This window comes from Balaenoptera borealis (assembly GCF_965194805.1).
Source record: "Balaenoptera borealis genome assembly, chromosome: 9".
Classification (NCBI taxonomy): Eukaryota; Metazoa; Chordata; class Mammalia; order Artiodactyla; family Balaenopteridae; genus Balaenoptera; species Balaenoptera borealis.
The window spans coordinates 108,551,886-108,568,918 of record NC_138873.1 but is presented as its reverse complement, the minus strand read 5'-3'; the positions used below and the strand labels follow the sequence as shown (position 1 = coordinate 108,568,918).

The 17,033-nt window shown below is 40.7% G+C and overlaps 1 protein-coding gene across 3 annotated transcripts in view; it reads right to left on the bottom strand.

Annotated features, from left to right (window-relative positions):
- Positions 1-17,033, bottom strand: part of COL19A1 (collagen type XIX alpha 1 chain) — a 374,472-nt gene that overhangs the window by 82,395 nt on the left and 275,044 nt on the right. For all 3 annotated transcript variants that reach the window (XM_082405049.1, XM_082405048.1, XM_082405047.1), the window contains 2 exons: positions 16,980-17,033; positions 4,463-4,507 (listed from right to left, as the gene is read on the bottom strand). In XM_082405049.1, the coding sequence (XP_082261175.1) occupies positions 4,463-4,507; positions 16,980-17,033 (99 nt within the window). The remainder of the gene's footprint in view (positions 1-4,462; positions 4,508-16,979) is intronic.

Sequence of the window (17,033 nt, the reverse complement as noted above, 5' to 3'; positions counted from 1 at the left end):
ATACAAAACACATAAAGTTGAATATGTCAAACCTCCATGGACCACACACCCAAGATGGAAGAAAGAAAAAAAATTTATAATCGAAGAAGAAGTTTCAAATTCTCTCTCTCTTCCTGTCCCAGAGAAAGCCATTGTCGTGAATTTAGTACTTATGTTTTCAGTCTATATTTTTGCACTTTTACTGCATATGTGGAACCATAAATAATATGTTATTTTGGATATTTAAAACAAATTCTATAGAAGCCATTGTTTGATCTTGTATATAATATTGTGACTTTTTTCCCCACTCAATGTGGTTTTTAATATCCATCCTCTATTAATAGATATATTTAGATCTAGCTCATTCATTGAACCCTCAGATAGCGTTCTATTGTGTTAATGTATCGGGGTTCATCTAAGCCCTACTGATGGGTATTTGGTTGCCTCTAGCTTTTCTCTATTATAAACAAGGCTGCAATGAACATCTTTATACCTGTCCCCTGTGTGGATATGTTTATGCGTTTATTTTGAATCCTCAAACAACAATCTACCCAAAGGATTTCAAGTACTAGTTTATTACAGCCCTAAAACATTGTTTTATTTCTACATTTCTATCCTAATCAGTATCTTGTGATTTTAGACTAGAGGAAGAGGGAGCCTGTCATACATAATGGACAGACAAAGCCATGTTTTTATTAAGGAGGTGTCTAGATTTGTGGAATATATTTTGAAAATGTAATCTTGATTTTATTAATACAAGTATTTTCCTTTATAGTGTACCATCCAAACATATAATGTACCATCAGTTTTGCACTTACCATATTGTAGGAGAAGCCATTTTTTTCTACAGATATTGAATTCTATCCATAGTACAAAGAGGAAGACATTGGTGGAGACATTTAAGGGGCTGATTGCTGTTGGTTTGAAAGAATACATAAACAATTGGCCTTGTACAAGTGTTAGGCTGTACAGGGTGACCTTCCTATTACCCATTTGATAGGTGCTAAAAGCCCCAGTGCATAGGTGTGATAGAAAAACTTATGCCTAGTAAGTTGCATAAAGTAAATGTAGAAATCAAGGAAAGGGTCTAGAAATTACTGTAAAAGTCACATCTGCTCAATACCAAAGGTAAGGGGAGGGGAATATACTTGGAGGAAGAGTAACTATGTTTACAGCTGCTAAGTATTTGAACCAATGTATACAGGTCTCCATTGAAATGCAGAGGAAGGACCCAACAGAGGCTTTGGTCCACCTCTGATTGGTACGAAGGGGTGTCTGGGCTTGGAGGAAATCTTAGGGATCAGTTCCCTTACATAAAATTCTACAAACAAAAGCATTTCACACCTGAAGCACAGACACGTATGTTGTTTTTCATAGTTAGAATGGGTGTTCAGTGATTTATCACTGTGGCTATGAGCTGAAAGACAAGTGACGAATTTACTTAGCTTCAGGAAAGGCTGTCATTTAATTTGACACCTTGGATGCTATTTGAAAGGTCTGGTGGTGTTGAGCCTCCATCTTTTCCCTCTGACAACTGCCCTAAAAGACACCGCTAATTTCTCAGGAGTCCTTAGATATTCTGTCACCTATCCACCGTCTCTATAAGGGAGCAGTTCTCCCCGACTGACCTGCAAACACAGCTTCATCCATCCCCTCACCAGATCCCATCAGTCTCAGGTCGTCATTTCAGTCCTGGTAGACTGGTCACTTGGATATCATGGTCTCCATCGCCATTTACCATTAAAAGGCGGTAGTGTTCCTTGGTGTTTCTTCCTGTATCCCAGTGTTCTTGATACAGGATTTGGCTGCTAACCTAGGAGTGACTTGTGTGTTCATCCTACTGCTGTTTGCATCTCTTCTGGTGCTTCACTGGAAGGCAGGGTTCCAAATGGTAGGCTGGTTTTGTGATTCTATTCTGCCAGCCAGTGCGTTGAGAAGTGATGTATGATACAGCAATAAGTCAGTTATGGGTTGAAATTGTACTTCTGGTTCAATCTTTTATTCTACAAGATAAATTGAGTCTCAGCATTATGGTGGGAGAAGCAAAGATGATCAAGACCGGGTGTTAAGGATGGTAACAACTAACTATTAATATCAAAAAGAGATAAATGATACCTTATGAGAATAAAGAAAGTTTGGAGTGGATGGATAGGAAAGAGCAAAGCATTAGTGAGGGCTTAATATGTGTCAGGTATTGTGCTTTGGGCAAGTTCATCTTATCTCATTTGATTTCAATCCTGCCATCAATTCTCTGTGTAGATGTGATTGTGTCCATTTCACAAATGAGAAAACTGACGCTCAGAGAAATAAAGTGTCTTTCCCAAGGAGACAGAGTTGTTAATGGCACAATCAACTTTTGATACCAAAGCCCAGGATCTTTTTAGCACTCAATGGTTCTCCACCCTGGCTGCCAGGTAGAATCACCTGAAGCTCTTTTAAATAATAGCAATATGGACCACCCCCCCGACTCCACTGCCGCCCCAGATCAACCATATACATGGGCTCTGCCCCACACCAGAGTCTCTGGAGATGGAACCTGAGCACTTGTACTTTCTAAAAGCCCTCAGGGGGATTCCAACGTGCAGCCGGAGCTCTGAACCACCAGAGTCCACCACAGGTTCAAGCAAAGATCTGAAAGAGCAGCTTGAAGGGGCTTTAAATTCTCACTACAGTGACCCATGAGCAGCATTATAATTTTAAGAACAAAAGTATAGATTCAGCCCAGGTACTAAGTGAGTGTGTATAGGCTGAGGTGATTCTACTCTTCTAGCAAATGTGGTGCTTATGTTTTTGAGTTTATCCTATGCATTATTTACTGGCAGAGTCGTTCTCCTTTTAATTAGAATTCTTACAAATCATTTCCTATGGGCATTTATATCAGGTTCTCTGTAGACTCTTCTGGGTTATTTCTTTGGGCAGGAAGAGGGAACAGTCATGCCACTGGCTTTTTCTAATTCCACTTAAGATTCTGAAGCAATTAGAAAAGATTTTGAGCCATAGAAAGGGTCTTTAGAGTTTGAAATACACCTGTTTGACAGAATCAAATTTCTCATCATTGAGGTCTTAAGAATTCCTAAGTAACATATGTTTCCTAATGAACATAGCAAAACCGGGGCCAGCTGTTTTGTTTCAAGAAATGAATCATCATTTAAATACTTTAAAAGTGCCACAACTCTCTTTGCTCAGCTGTCCTAAGTGACAAGCTTTGTGGCTTTCTTTTTTTTTTCTCCTTAGTCTGCATGTGTCCAGCAGTAATTGCTTAAAATATAATGTGTTCCTTATGGTGGTGTAGGAATTCCGTAAGCTATCTGGTTACAAGAAATAATGCTAATGTACTAGCAGTACAATTCAAGACACATAAATGACATTATTGCTGTATAATCAATTTCTGGGATGCCTTTTTAAGAATGTCAAGGTTTTATTTGTTTACTTATCTGCAGGAAATTTCATTTTCAATGGTCAATCTATAAGAAGCCCCTACTTTCTGTTGAGACTATCTTTTAGCAGTTTTTTCTGGTGACGGAGGTATGATCTTGTGAATAGATTGGCTGCACTGATTTATAAGGCACAGAAGTCATATTTTCTTGGATTCATGTAGAAATATCCTGCCCTCAATCATGAGAATTTTTACTGGGTGAATGAATGAAGAGAGAACCCCCAGGCTATGTTCCCGCAGAGTATTTCCAACCTACTTGCCTCTGTCTGTGGATTTACTGTGCATTTTTCCCCCTTTTTTTAATTGAAGTATAGTTGATTTACAATGTTGTGTTAGTTTCAGGTGTACAGCAAAGTGATTAGATTTTACATACATATATATCTATTTTTTCCGATTCTTTTCCCTTATAGGTTATTACAAAATACTGAGTATCATTCCTGCATTTTTTTTTTCCTGACAATGGCACGTTCCCACTGAATCCAAGGTCATCCCAATTGCAGGATCGAACAGGAGTGAAACATCTTTTTGACCAGGCAAGGGCATTTGTCATTTTCACAGCTAATATAATTAAACCCGTGAATGACGATGATGAGAAGGCAGTGCGAATTCGTCAGTATTTTAATTGTAAAGCTGTTTTGAAATAATTATTTGGTTAAACCGAGACTGTACATGATAAAACCCCACCCAAAAATGCTCCCATGAAAGCTTATGTTTGGACACTTAAGAAAACACAAAAATAGCGAGCCTCAGGCATCGTGTCAAAGGGTCTTTCAGATTGTTTTTGCCGTCTACATGGATCCATGAAACATCTAATTAAAAACCGAAACGTGTGTCCTAATTTCATTTACCTGTGACAGCTATTTCCCCTCGATGTGGACGTGTTTGTTCCCTTCCTGTAGGCAGCTACTCAGGGCCTTCTCTTGGAGGCCAGGGAGGCTCGTGCCCACCGCAGGCTGACTTGGAGCCCGCGGGGCAGCGGGGCTGCCCTGATGTGTGAATGGGTGAGTTGGTGTAAGATGTTTTTACTCACTTTGCAAATTTGATTACCTTCTCTCCTTTTGGGCCACCAGCTCCATGCTCACCAAGGTTTCCCTAGGTAAACATAAAACAAATAAAAAGACAAAAATCCATTTATTTTTAATACATTCAGTCCCTAATTAAACATAGAAATAGTGAGATAACAGCACAGTAACAGCTTTTTATGGATATCAATTTAATCCCGTTTGCCTCTCTCACGTTCTGTCAAATATTCCTGAAAAGCTCTAACTATTGAGACCCTACCTATCCTTGTTGTGACATCCCCCCAGGAGGTGACGCTGGAGAAATACACGTCTCCAGGGGTGAATTAGCAATACTTCAGATTAACGCCCAGCAGCCTCACTCGGTGCCCATCCACTCCACCGATAGGACTGTCTAATGCTAGCAGTGATATCCTTGTTGCTCAGTGTAATGGACATTCCATTCACTGCCCTCTTGGCTGCACTTGGCACGTCGTGACTTGTATCCCACACATTCTCCTGTTTCCTCCTGTCTCTCTGACCTCTCCTCCCACACCATCTCCTAAATGGTCAAGGTTGGACCTCCTCAGGACTGGGTCCAGCTCTCTTGTTGTGACTCAACATTTTGTCCCAGGTGCTCTTATCTACCCCATAGCTTAGGCATCATCTACACCAAGAAAGACAAATTTGTAAACCCAGCACACGTCTCCCTTCTGAGTTTTGACCCCTATGTCTAATTTTCTACTTGCCATATCACTTGTGAATTCTAGAAGAGATTTATATTCGACAAGTTCAAAACTGAATTAAAAAATACAACAAATACAGGCAATATAAGTGAGAAAGATGAGAATAGCACATTGTTAACATTTGTTAGTCCAGAAGGGGGAGAATGATAATTAACTTCTTCCTAATATATCTCTGCAGTTTGACTTGTTAAAATGAGTGGTAATTTCATTTTATAATTGAAAAAAATCAAGGAAAGAAAGTCTGAATTCATCCTCTCCCGTCTGTAGAGCTCTTTCTTCTTCCATCTGGGTGTCGTTGTTAACTCTGCCCTCCTCTATTCCTCGAGGACAATGTCATCCGGTCTGGTTGCCTCTGTCCCCAAATCTCTTCTCTCCACTCTACTCGCCTTCACTGGGAAGGCCACTATCACATCTCGCCAGGATCATTGCAATGGCTCCCTCATTGGCCCTATAATCCCCTCTTGCTCCCCTCCCCACCATACGTTCTCTATAGAAGGTCGGAGAGTGATCTTTAAATGACATTCTGACCTCCTTCCTTCAAAACCTTAGCAGAGTCATATTAAGGTCTTCTCTCAGCTCTTCAAATGGACCGAGATCCTTCCTGTCCCTCCCTGTAGTTCCCCAACCTGTCCTCACCTCTTTGTCTGGTTAGCAACCTCTCAACCCTCAGGGCTCAACTATTGAGATAAAATGCTTCCTGTGGTCTCCAGCCAGGTTCCCCTCATACCTTCCCACTGGACATGGTGTTTCTCCTTCATAATACTAACATTTAAAATGTTGTATTTGTTTAAAAATTCTTGCACCTCTTGCATTGGCATGTAAGGTCCATGATGGCCTGGAACTGAATGGCCGCCCCATGCCTAGTGCCCTACCTAACGTATAGGAAGCACTCAACAAGTATTTGTTGAATAAATAAGCCAATGATTCTGACTTACATGTTTTTTTCCCATGAACTTTTTTTTTTAAATTAAAAATACATATGTTGGTAGAGAAAATTCAAAGTACAGAAATGTTTAAACAACAAAAATACACAGAGGCACTGGTTCAGATCACTGTTGCTACAGTTTAACATTTTAAATGTGCCTCCATGTTACTCATGCTACTCCAATTAAAAATAGTTTATAACTGCTGTTATTACTGGTCTTGTGATATTCTCTCATTTTTCCTACTTAACTTTGATCCGAGATGTCTAAATTGAAAATAAAAATGGTTGTCTCAAAATCCCGAGCTATAAATTATTACAGGGACATATTTGAAAATGAAGTATAACACTCCAAGACTGCTCATTGCAAGAATGAGCAGTTAGAAAATGGTAGGTTGTTTGAAAGCAATCTGCACAGAAACACAGAAACTCTAGGAATTTCCTGAAAATACTACCACCTGGGCCCGGAGCCAATGACTGTGCACAACCTGTCAGAGTCTCTGCCTAGCTCTGCTTATGCTGCGACGTGTGGGGAAGGTGGAATGTGCTTGGTATGAGACACAAGTTGTCCAGAGGTGGTCTTTGGATTGGGAGGCCCCATGTTCTTGGCTTGCAGAGCAGAAGAGCACCCAAAGTACATTTGCTGAGAGCATCTCGCAGTGTAGCACCTTGGTTTAGGTTCCCCTCCTCCTCTGAACCCCGGCAACCTAAAGGACATCAGAGATGCTTCAGGGATGAAGAAATGCCTCTGCAGCACTGAGTCATATTATTCTATCCATACGCTCTATTGTTCTAAAATCTTGATTTTTCTGGAGGCTTTCCGATCCAGAGAAACAACATGGTATTTACTGCCTAGCAGAGTGCCATATGTTTGCTTCACTCCATAGCTAGGTCAGGAAACTCATCTAATCAAGGACCCACAGTGGCCTCTGTAGGTGTTCTCCACTCTTGGGCTAACAGTACTCAACGCAGAGGCAAACTGGAACTTCAGCTGCACTTATTTGTTGACAGGTGAGATTCTCCTTTCTGCTTTCTCCAAGTTAATTGTACCAGATAATTACTTGGCTCTACAGATATAATGAGACATCGTCCTTGTGTTTCTGGAACCCACGGTTCTGCCTCAGATGTTATTCTAATTTTACGAGGTCATTTTGTGCCTTGCCGCCATGTTATTTGAATGGTTCTCGTAAACCTTTTGAGTAGCTATAACAGCTGTACCCTCTTGAGTGTGTTTGTTGAAAAGTTTCTGTGGTGCAGTGGCGAGGGTTGTTGTGTGTGCTACTCAGCCTGCACATTTCAGGGATTCCGGGGAGATCAAGGTGGCAGAGTAGGAGGATGCTGAGCTCACCTCCCCCCACGAACACACTGGTAATACATCCACGTGTGGAGCAACTCTCACTGAAAACAAACTGGAGACTGACAGCGAGACTCTTATACAATCAAGGCTGTAGGAAGGATCCACACGAAATCTGGTAGGAAGGGAAGAGAGGTGATCAGGTTGGGACTTGCGCCCAGAGCGGGGGACACAGAAGAGAAGGGGGATTACACGGCCTCAGAGACCCTCCCTGGTAAGCAAGTGGTTTGAACCACATTTTGGGTGCCCCAGCCCTGGGGTCTGACATCAGGAGGAAGAGTCCCCTTAGCTGGTTTGCAAACCAGTGGCCCTGACAGCGGGGCTGTAAGAAACCTAGAGTCTGCTTGTGAAGCGTGTGCACACACTTGCTTACTCCCAAAACAAGGCGGAGGAAGCAGATGAGAACTACCCAGGACTCTGGCTGGTGACCTGCGGCCATGCCTGCAGGTTCCCCAGCCCAAGCTGAGCACCTGGACCAGCCCACTGGCTCTGTGGTGCAGCTCCACACTAGAGCAAGGACTGCCACAGCCAAGGGGGGTGCACAGTTGTGGGGCGATGGAGCTGCCTTAGACCTGGCACAGCATCTGAGTGGGGGGACAGTGGCCATTGCTGTCACCCCTGGAGGCAGCAGACTGGGGGCTGCCCAGAACTCTAACGGTGCCAGGAACACCACAGCCCGCACCTCGACCCACACTGAGCAACCACTCCAGGCCCTCTTGCTCCAACACTGCTCCCCTCTGGGGCAAGGGTGGTGGTGGTGGGAGAGGGGAAAGCACACTCTTAGAGGGAACAGAGCCGTCTCAGACCTGACCCTCGCTGCTTCTGCTCCAGCAACCAGGAAACTGCCCCCACTCCCCAGTGGGACGGTGATGGTCACTAAGCAGAGGAGAAGCCCCGAATCACACCTGGCTCTAGCTCTAGACCCTCCATCTCCAGCCTCACTTCCTACCAAGGTGGGAGCGGCCAGCACACCCTGGAGGAAGACGTGCCTCAGGCTCAGGTTGGATCCAGCTCTCCCCGCAAAGCCACTGGGCACATGCAGACTGTAGAGGGAAGCTCCCACAAAAGGACACCCCTTCAAGACCATATAGGTAACTGGTTCACCTAACAGAGAAAGTTAGCAAAATGAGAAGACAGAGGACTTTGGTTCAAATGAAACAAAAGAAAACCCCTGAAAAGACAAGTAATTAAATAGAAATAAGTAATTTATCAGCTAAAGCATTAGTAATAAGAATAATAACTGAATTAGAGAAAAGAATAGATGAACACAGTGAGAATTTTAACAAGGAACTAGAAAATATAAAAAAGAATGAGTCAGAACTGAAGAATACAATAAATGAGTAAAAAAGAAACACACTAGAAAGAATGAACAGCAGACTAGGTGATACAGAAGAACATATAAGTAATCTGGAAGACAGACTATGAAAATCATCCAATCAGAGCAGCAAAAAGAAAAATAAATTCTAAAAAGTGAGAACAGTTTAAGGGACCTCTGAGACAACATCAAGCATACCAACATTCATATTATAGGGAACACAGAAGGAAAAGAGAGAGAGAAAGTAGTAAAAAAATGTATTTGATGAAATTATGGCTGAAAAATTCCCAAACCTGAAGAAGGAAAAAATATCCAGATACAGGAAGCATAGAGGGTCCCATATAGGATGAACCCAAATAGACACACACCAAGACATATCATAATTAAAATGGCAAAAGTTAAAGAGAGAATTCTAAAGATAGCAAGAGAAAAACAAAGAATCATATACAAGGCAACCCCCATAAGGCTATCAACTGATTTTACTGCAGAAACTTTGCAGGCCAAAAGGGAAAGTGCTGAAAGTGAAAAACCTATAATCTAGAATAATCTACCCAGCAAGGTTATCATTTAGAATTGAAGGAGAGATAAAGAACTTCTCAGATAAGAAAAAATTTTAAAAGTTCATCAATACTAAACTTACCCTAAAAGAAATGTTAAAGGGTCATCTCTAGGTGGAAAGGAAAAGGCTACAGTAAGAAGGAAGAATCTACAGGAAAGGAAAAATCCCACCAGTAAAGATAAATATATAGTAATGGCTGTGAATCAACAACTTAAATAAGCTAGTACAAAGATTAAAAGAAAAGAATTGTAAAATCAACTACAATAAACAGTGAAGGGATAAACATGAAGATGGAAAATATGACCTTAAAAACACAAAATGTGGGGGGAGAATAAAAAATGTAGATCTTTTAGAATGTGACTGAACTTAAACAACTCTCAGTTTAAAACAAGTAGAAATAGTTATCGGTCAACATATATGTAACAACAAATCAAAAACCTAAAACAGATACACAAAAAACTAGAGAGAAAGGAACACAAGCATACCACTAAAGAAAATCATCAAACCACAAGGGAAGAAACTACAATAACAAAAGAACAGAGAAGAATTACAAAAACAACCAGAAAACAAGTAACAAAACAGCAGTAAGTACATACCTGTTAGTTCACTTTAAATGTCAATGGACTAAATGTTCCAATAAGAAGAAATAGGGTGGCTGATTGGATAAATAAAACAAGACCCATCTATATAATGTTTACAAGAGACTCACTTCAAACTGAAAGTGAGGGGATGGAAAAAGATATTTCATGCACATAGAAGTGACAAGAAAGTGGGGGTAGCAATACTCCTACTAGACAAAATAGACTTTAAAACAAAGTCAATAACAAAAGACAAAGAAGGGCATTATATAATGATGAATGGATCAATGCAAGAAGAGGATACCATACTCGTTAACATATATGCACCCAATACAGAAGCACCTAAACATATAAAGCAAATATTAACAGATAGGAAGGGAGAAAATGACAGTACAGTAAGTCCCCTACATATGAATGAGTTCTGTTCCAAGAGCATATTTGTAAATCCAGTTTGTTTGTAAGTCCAACAAAGTTAGCCTAGGTGCTCAACTAGCACTATCAGCTATATACCGCTGCTTTTATGCTTGCTTCCGGACATGCTGGGCTTGAAATAAAGATACTGTACTATTGTACCCTATACAATACTGAACAGTAAAGTACACAAAAGCTCAACCACTCGTAGAGGATGCATGCACATGACAACGTATGCCAGACATGTGAACTAACTTACCTGATCAGACATGCGAAGGCACGTTTGCATCTTTGAAAGTGCACAACTTGAAGGTTCGTATATAGGGGACTTGCTGTACAGTAATAGTAGGGGACTTTAACACCCCACTTACTTCAATGGACAGATCATCCAGAAAGGAAATCAATAAGGAAACAGTAGTCTTGAATGACACACTAGACTGGTTGGACTTAATAGATATCTATAAGACATTCCATCCAAAAAGAGCAAAAGAAACATTCTTTTCAAGTGCACATGGAATGTTCTTTGGGATAGATCACATGCTAGGCCACAAAACAAGTTTGAATAAATTTAACAGGATAGAAAATATATCAAGCATTTATTCCAACCACAATGGTATGAGACTAGAAATCAATTATAGGAAGAAAAATGGGAAAAACACAAACGTGGAGACTAAACAACATGTTACTAAAAAATCAATGGATCAATGCTGAAATCAAAGAGGAAATCAGAAAATTCCTTGAGACAAAAAAATAAATAAAATAAAAACACAACTTTCCAAACTCTATAGGATGTAGTAAAAGCAGTCCTAAGAGGGAAGTTCATAGTGATACAGGCTTACCTCAAGAAACAAACAAACAAAAAAACTTCAAATAAAAAACCTAACTTCTCATCTAAAGGAATGATAAAAAGAAAAACAGCAGAAGGGAGGAAATAATAAATATCATAGAGGAAATAAATAAATAGAGACAAAAAATAGAAAAGATCAATGAAACCAAGAGCTGGTTGTTTTAAAAGATAAACAAAGTTGATAAGCCTTTAGTGAGGCTCATCAAGAAAAAAAGAGAGAGGACCCAAATAAAATAAGAAATGAAAGAGGAGAAATAAAAACTGATACCACAGAGATACAAAACATTTTAAGATAATACTACAAACAGTTATAGGCCAACAAATTGGACAACTTAGAAGAGATGGACAAATAGGCCAACAAATTGGACAACTTAGAAGAGATGGACAAATTTCTAGTAAAATACAATCTTCCAAGACTGAATAAGGAAGAAATAGACTAAATGAACACATCAATCACTAGTAGCAAAATTGAATTTGTAATTAAAAAAAAAAGCTCCAAGCAAACAAAAGTCCAGGACCAGATAGATTCACAGGGGAATTCTACCAAACATATTAAGAAGAGCTAATACCTATCCTTCTCAAACTATTCCAAAAATTTGAAGAGGAGGGGACACTCCCAAATTCATTCTACAAGGTCACCATTACTCTGATGCCAAAACCAGATGAAGAAACTACAATAAAAGAAAATATCTCTGATGGACATAGATGCAAAAATCCTCAACAAAATATCAGTAAACTGAATTCAACAATATATAAAAGGGATCACACACTATGATCAAGTGGGATTTATTCCAGGGATGTAAGGATGGTTCAATACCCACAAATCAACCAATGTGATACACCACACTAACAAAAGGAAGGATAAAAATCACAGGGTAATCTCAATAGACACAGAAAAAGCATTTGACAAAACTCAACATCCATTCATGATAAAAATTCTCATCAAAGTTGGTGTAGAGGAAACATATCTCGACATAATAAATGACATTTATGACAAACCTATAGCTAACATCTCATTCATCAGTGAAAACCTGAAAGCCTTTCCTCTAAAATCAGGAAGAAAACGTGTATGCCCGTTTTTGCACTTCTATTTAATATAGTATTGGAAGTCCTAGCCACAGTAATCAGATATGAAAAAAGAAATAAAAGGCACCCAAATGGGAAGGAAAGAAGTAAAACTGTCACTTTTGGCAGATGACTTGATACTATATATAGAAAATCTCAAAGTCTCCATCAAAAAACTATTAGAACTAATAAACAAATTCAGTAAAGTTGCAGGATGTGAGATAAACATACAAAAATCTGTTGCTTTTCTATACACTAATAATGAACTATCTGAAAGAGAAAGCAAGAAAACAATCCCATTTAAAATCAAATCAAAAAGAATAAAATACCTAGGTATAAACTTAACTGAGAAGGTGAAGGATCCATGCTCTGAAAACTCTAAAACAATAATTCAGGAAATGAAGATGATATACAGAAATGGAAAGATATCCCATATTCATGGACTGGAAGAATTAATATTGCTAAAATGGCCATACAACCCAAAGCAATCTACAGATTTAATGCAACCTCTATCAAAATATCGATTACAGTTTTTCACAGAACTAGAACAGATAATCCTAAAATTTACATGGAACCATGAAAGACTCTGAATAGCCAAAGTCATTTTGAGAAAGAAGAACAAAGCTGGAGGTACTACAAGCCAAGGAGCCACCAGGAGCTGGGAGTGAGGCCTGGAATACACCCCTCCCGGCAGCTCCCGAGACAGCGTGGCCCTGTCAACACCTCCGGAGCTGTGAGATAACACATTTCTGGGGGTTAAGCCACTCAGTTTGCTTCAATACAGTAGCCCTAGTCAGTTAAATAGAACATGTGGTCTAAGAGGGCTGTGCTCACTTGGAAAGAAGGCCCAAGGCTGGCACTAAGTCCAGCTTCTCAGGTCCTCGCAGGAACACATCTCACCAGCTCCGAGTGTGGTGGGCCACAGAGGGGAGCGGCCGGGCCCAGGTGAGTTTCAGTTTCTCTGTAATACTGCTAAAATCCAAAAATCCATACGTCTGTGCCTAAATCCATGATGTTTTCCAAAGCTAGTGGATCCTGGGGCACTGGGAGGGGGAGATAGGAAGTTAGGACTTAAATTTTATTTCTAAATCTTCCAGGCCCAGAAGGGTTGCCTCCAGTGTTTCCAAGGAGGCCTTCACTTTCTGTGCTATCTTTGGGTTCAACTCACTGCTTGGAAAGACCTTGAGTATTTGATTCTGGAGAAATGTTTTCTGTCCTTTCTAGTCTGTGAGTATGAAAATGAAGTTGTGGTTTGATACCTGAAAGGAAAAACAGATGATTTTGCTAGCAAATTGGTTTTTTTGGATCAACAGTTTGGAGAAGTGAACACTGGAATTGGTTGCAGGGAGACACAGCATCAATCTCCAACAGATGAGACTGATTTCTCTGCAAATTGCACGGAGGGTGGTGATGTTAAGATAACCAACTACACATTTTCCACGTGGATCCTTAAAAACCAATATGGAATGTAAAACCTGCAAGTACCTGGCCTCCACAGGGAATGCTTTTTTTTTTTTTCCCTTTCCCATCTAGATTGTTGTAAGGAGCTCTGGATCTGACGGCTTTAGCAGGTGACAGAACCTATCAAATTTTTATTAAAATCCCCAGAGCTGGAGACAATGCAGAGCAGGTTGCTGGATTGTGAGCAGATTTTCCTTGAGGGGAAGAATATGCTCAGCCTTGCTGCTTCTTTGCAACCAGTCTTGCAGAATGGGAGCAGCGCTGTGCAAATTATTTGTGTGATGGAGAGGGGAATCTACCTTTCATTCTTTGCATCCTCGAGTGGGCGTGCAAAATACGTAGAAACATACTTATATAACTGTCTTGACCTCCCTCCTTTGTCTCTCTTTTCCTCACTTCCTTTTTTTTCTTCCCCAATTCTCTTTTTGATTTGTGCTGTGAGAGGAGAGGGCTTCTTAGGACTGAGCTTCTTCCTCTGATGACAAGGAAAATTGTAGGGGAAAACAATCAACTCTTGTACAGGGGCCAAAGGCAATTCCTTTGCCTTTGAGGATTCCTGGGATGAGGGAATGAGCCAGGAGCTCTTTCAGGCAAGGAAGGGGAGGGGAGGTGTATGAGTGGTCGGCCACTCACTCTCCCAGGGGCAGCTGCTTCCGCAGAACCCAGGCTGCGGGACGGCTGAGCTGCTGCGAGCTGAGGTGCTGAGGCCCAGGACTCAAGTGCAGACATTACATAAATCAACGCCAATTTAAACGGGAAGATTAGTTTAACCTTGGAATGTCACTTTGTATGTTTCAATACATGGTCCATTATTTACTCTCCAGGAAAGTCTCACTCGGGGCCCCCCTTCTCTCTGTGCTTATTCGCGACAGCCAGACCATCAGGCATGCGATGAACTGTAAATTGAAACAAGCTCAGTATCCCAAAGCGGTGGGGGTGGCCTGCTGGGGACATGGCCAAGTGCAAACAGGCATCTTGTTCACCATGGCACACTTGGCCCTTTCTTTTGTGAAGCCAAGAGTGAAGAGGTGGCGGTTACAACCCAGAAAGGTGCTCAGTGTAGGTGCTGAGAAGGTGGGCCCTACCTCCATCCATCCATCCTGGTGGGACTTCCCTGGAACAGCCCTAACTATTCTCAGAAGGAAACAGAGTCAAGTATTTGGAAAGTTACCTTCCATTAATTCCCAGGTGGGTCTAAAGCCTTCTGATGTTAACTGGTAACGGTGTTTCATTTGGGGAAGAGACGCTATGGTCTCCCCCCTTTACCCAGCTGTGCTCCAATTCTGAAGTTACCTTCTGAGCACAGGTGGACTAAACACCTGTGAGCCTCAGCCCTGTAGTAACAATGGTAGTAACAATAGCTGGAGTTCTTTTAGGTGAGTCAACAGCTAAATTCAGAGAACTGGTTTGCTGTTAGCAAGACTCTCCACTCACCTTCTCCGGTCAGCCTCATTTTGGGGGAAATAAAAACTTAAAGGAAAAAATTTATGTTCTCAACTTCAGATTCTAAAATATAAATGCGCTATATATCTTCATTTAAGGGAAAACTGACTCGTTGGCAAGATAAACTATATACAGAAGTAGCGTTGAGAGACTTGTAAAGAGATGAGCATGAAAAGTTTTGCAAAGGATGCAGATATCTAAGTAGCTGAGTAGCGACTTGGTAAATTTTATACCAAGGGTGGTAGTAATACACAGTGTTCTTTAAGGTTTTTTTAGCTGACACTGTTATATCAGAGCCAACTCATTCTCATTATTTTGAAGCATTTATAGGAGATCCTATTTTGTACCAGTAGATGTCATTACAGAAATGCAGTGTATTTTAATTGAGTAATTTTAGATATGCTTCTCTTACTTTTTGTCATGTGGGCCAAGCCTTATGGTTGTGAAAAAGCTAGTACAGAGAGATCTATACAGAAAATGTTTACTAAAGGATCATAAAATATACCTCATATGTTCCTGCTAATACAATATTCCCTGGAAAATCTAAGGAATGAGAAAAGTTAAGATAGGATTATGCAGGAAGTGAAAGAGACTTTCCACACTTTTGATTTTAAATTTATCAGCCACAAACGATCCACGTCTTCATGCTGAACTTAATCTGATGGAAGAATTGGGATTTCGAATTAATTAGCTTGTCATTTTCTGTGCACCTGCTGCCTTCAAGGCCTCTGCTGGCACAGGCACAGAGTGTTTCTTTGGGTTTTTAAACAGAGGAACAACAGTAGCCAGAGGAATCTACAGAAAGGGAGACCAAGAACACAGGACAGACATAAAGGGGAGTTTCTCCAACTTTGCAGCTTATCAGTGATAAACTATGATGCAATAAGGGATCTGAGTCAGTGGCCAGAATGCCCCCCACAAAGCGATCAGACCCCAAATATGTGCTGAATGGTGAGCCAACCAATGGTCTCACTTAGGTCTCTGAGTCACACTCGGTTGCCCACACCCATTCTTCTCCGTCTGCTGTGCTTCCTTGTAGAATTGGGGGCAAAACTGTCTTGCCTTTTGGACGTCAGATCTTTCCATGTCATATTGCATCCAAACCAATGGTAATTAAAAATCTTGGTGAAGTTAAAGTGGCTCCTTCCTGAAAGGTGGGAGACTTCAGTCTTGACCCATAGTATGTAAACCTTTGCTTGAGATTTTAGTTAGTTAGTTTGGTAAGAAATCTATCACCTGTTGCACTACCCAGAGCTCTAAGGTAGCAAATCATCTCTTTCTGCCCTCAGGGAAACCACATATATGACGCTATCAATGGTGAAACATGTTTTTTATGTTAATTTTTTGCATGAAATTTTGCAAACTTTGAAATAACCTTTTTAAAAGTAAAGATGGGGACTTCCCTGGTGGCACAGTGCTTAAGCATCCACCTGCCAATGCAGGGGACACGGGTTCGAGCCCTGGTCCGGGAGGATCCCACATGCTGCGGAGCAACTAAGCCCGTGCACCACAACTACTGAAGCCTGCATACCTAGAGCCCGTGCTCCGCAACAAGAGAAGCCACCACAATGAGAAGCCCGTGCACTGCAACGAAGAGAAGCCCCCGCTCGCCACAACTAGAGAAAGCCCATGCACAGCAACGAAGATCCAACCCAGCCAAAAATAAATAAAGATAAAATCCTGGTTTTGTAAAAAGATGCTGATCAAAATACTTTTTTGGAAACATATTTTCATTATGGAAAGATGTTAAGTATATGTGATTATGTTTCAAAGTCTGAGCAATTAGCAATTAAGTTTATTTTATTTTTCAAAAACACCATCACATAAAATCTCTGTCTACATGATGTGAGTGAAAGAAGCCATACCTTGTGATAATATCCATCAGGAGTCTGTTGCATTCCTTGTATTCCAGGAGGTCC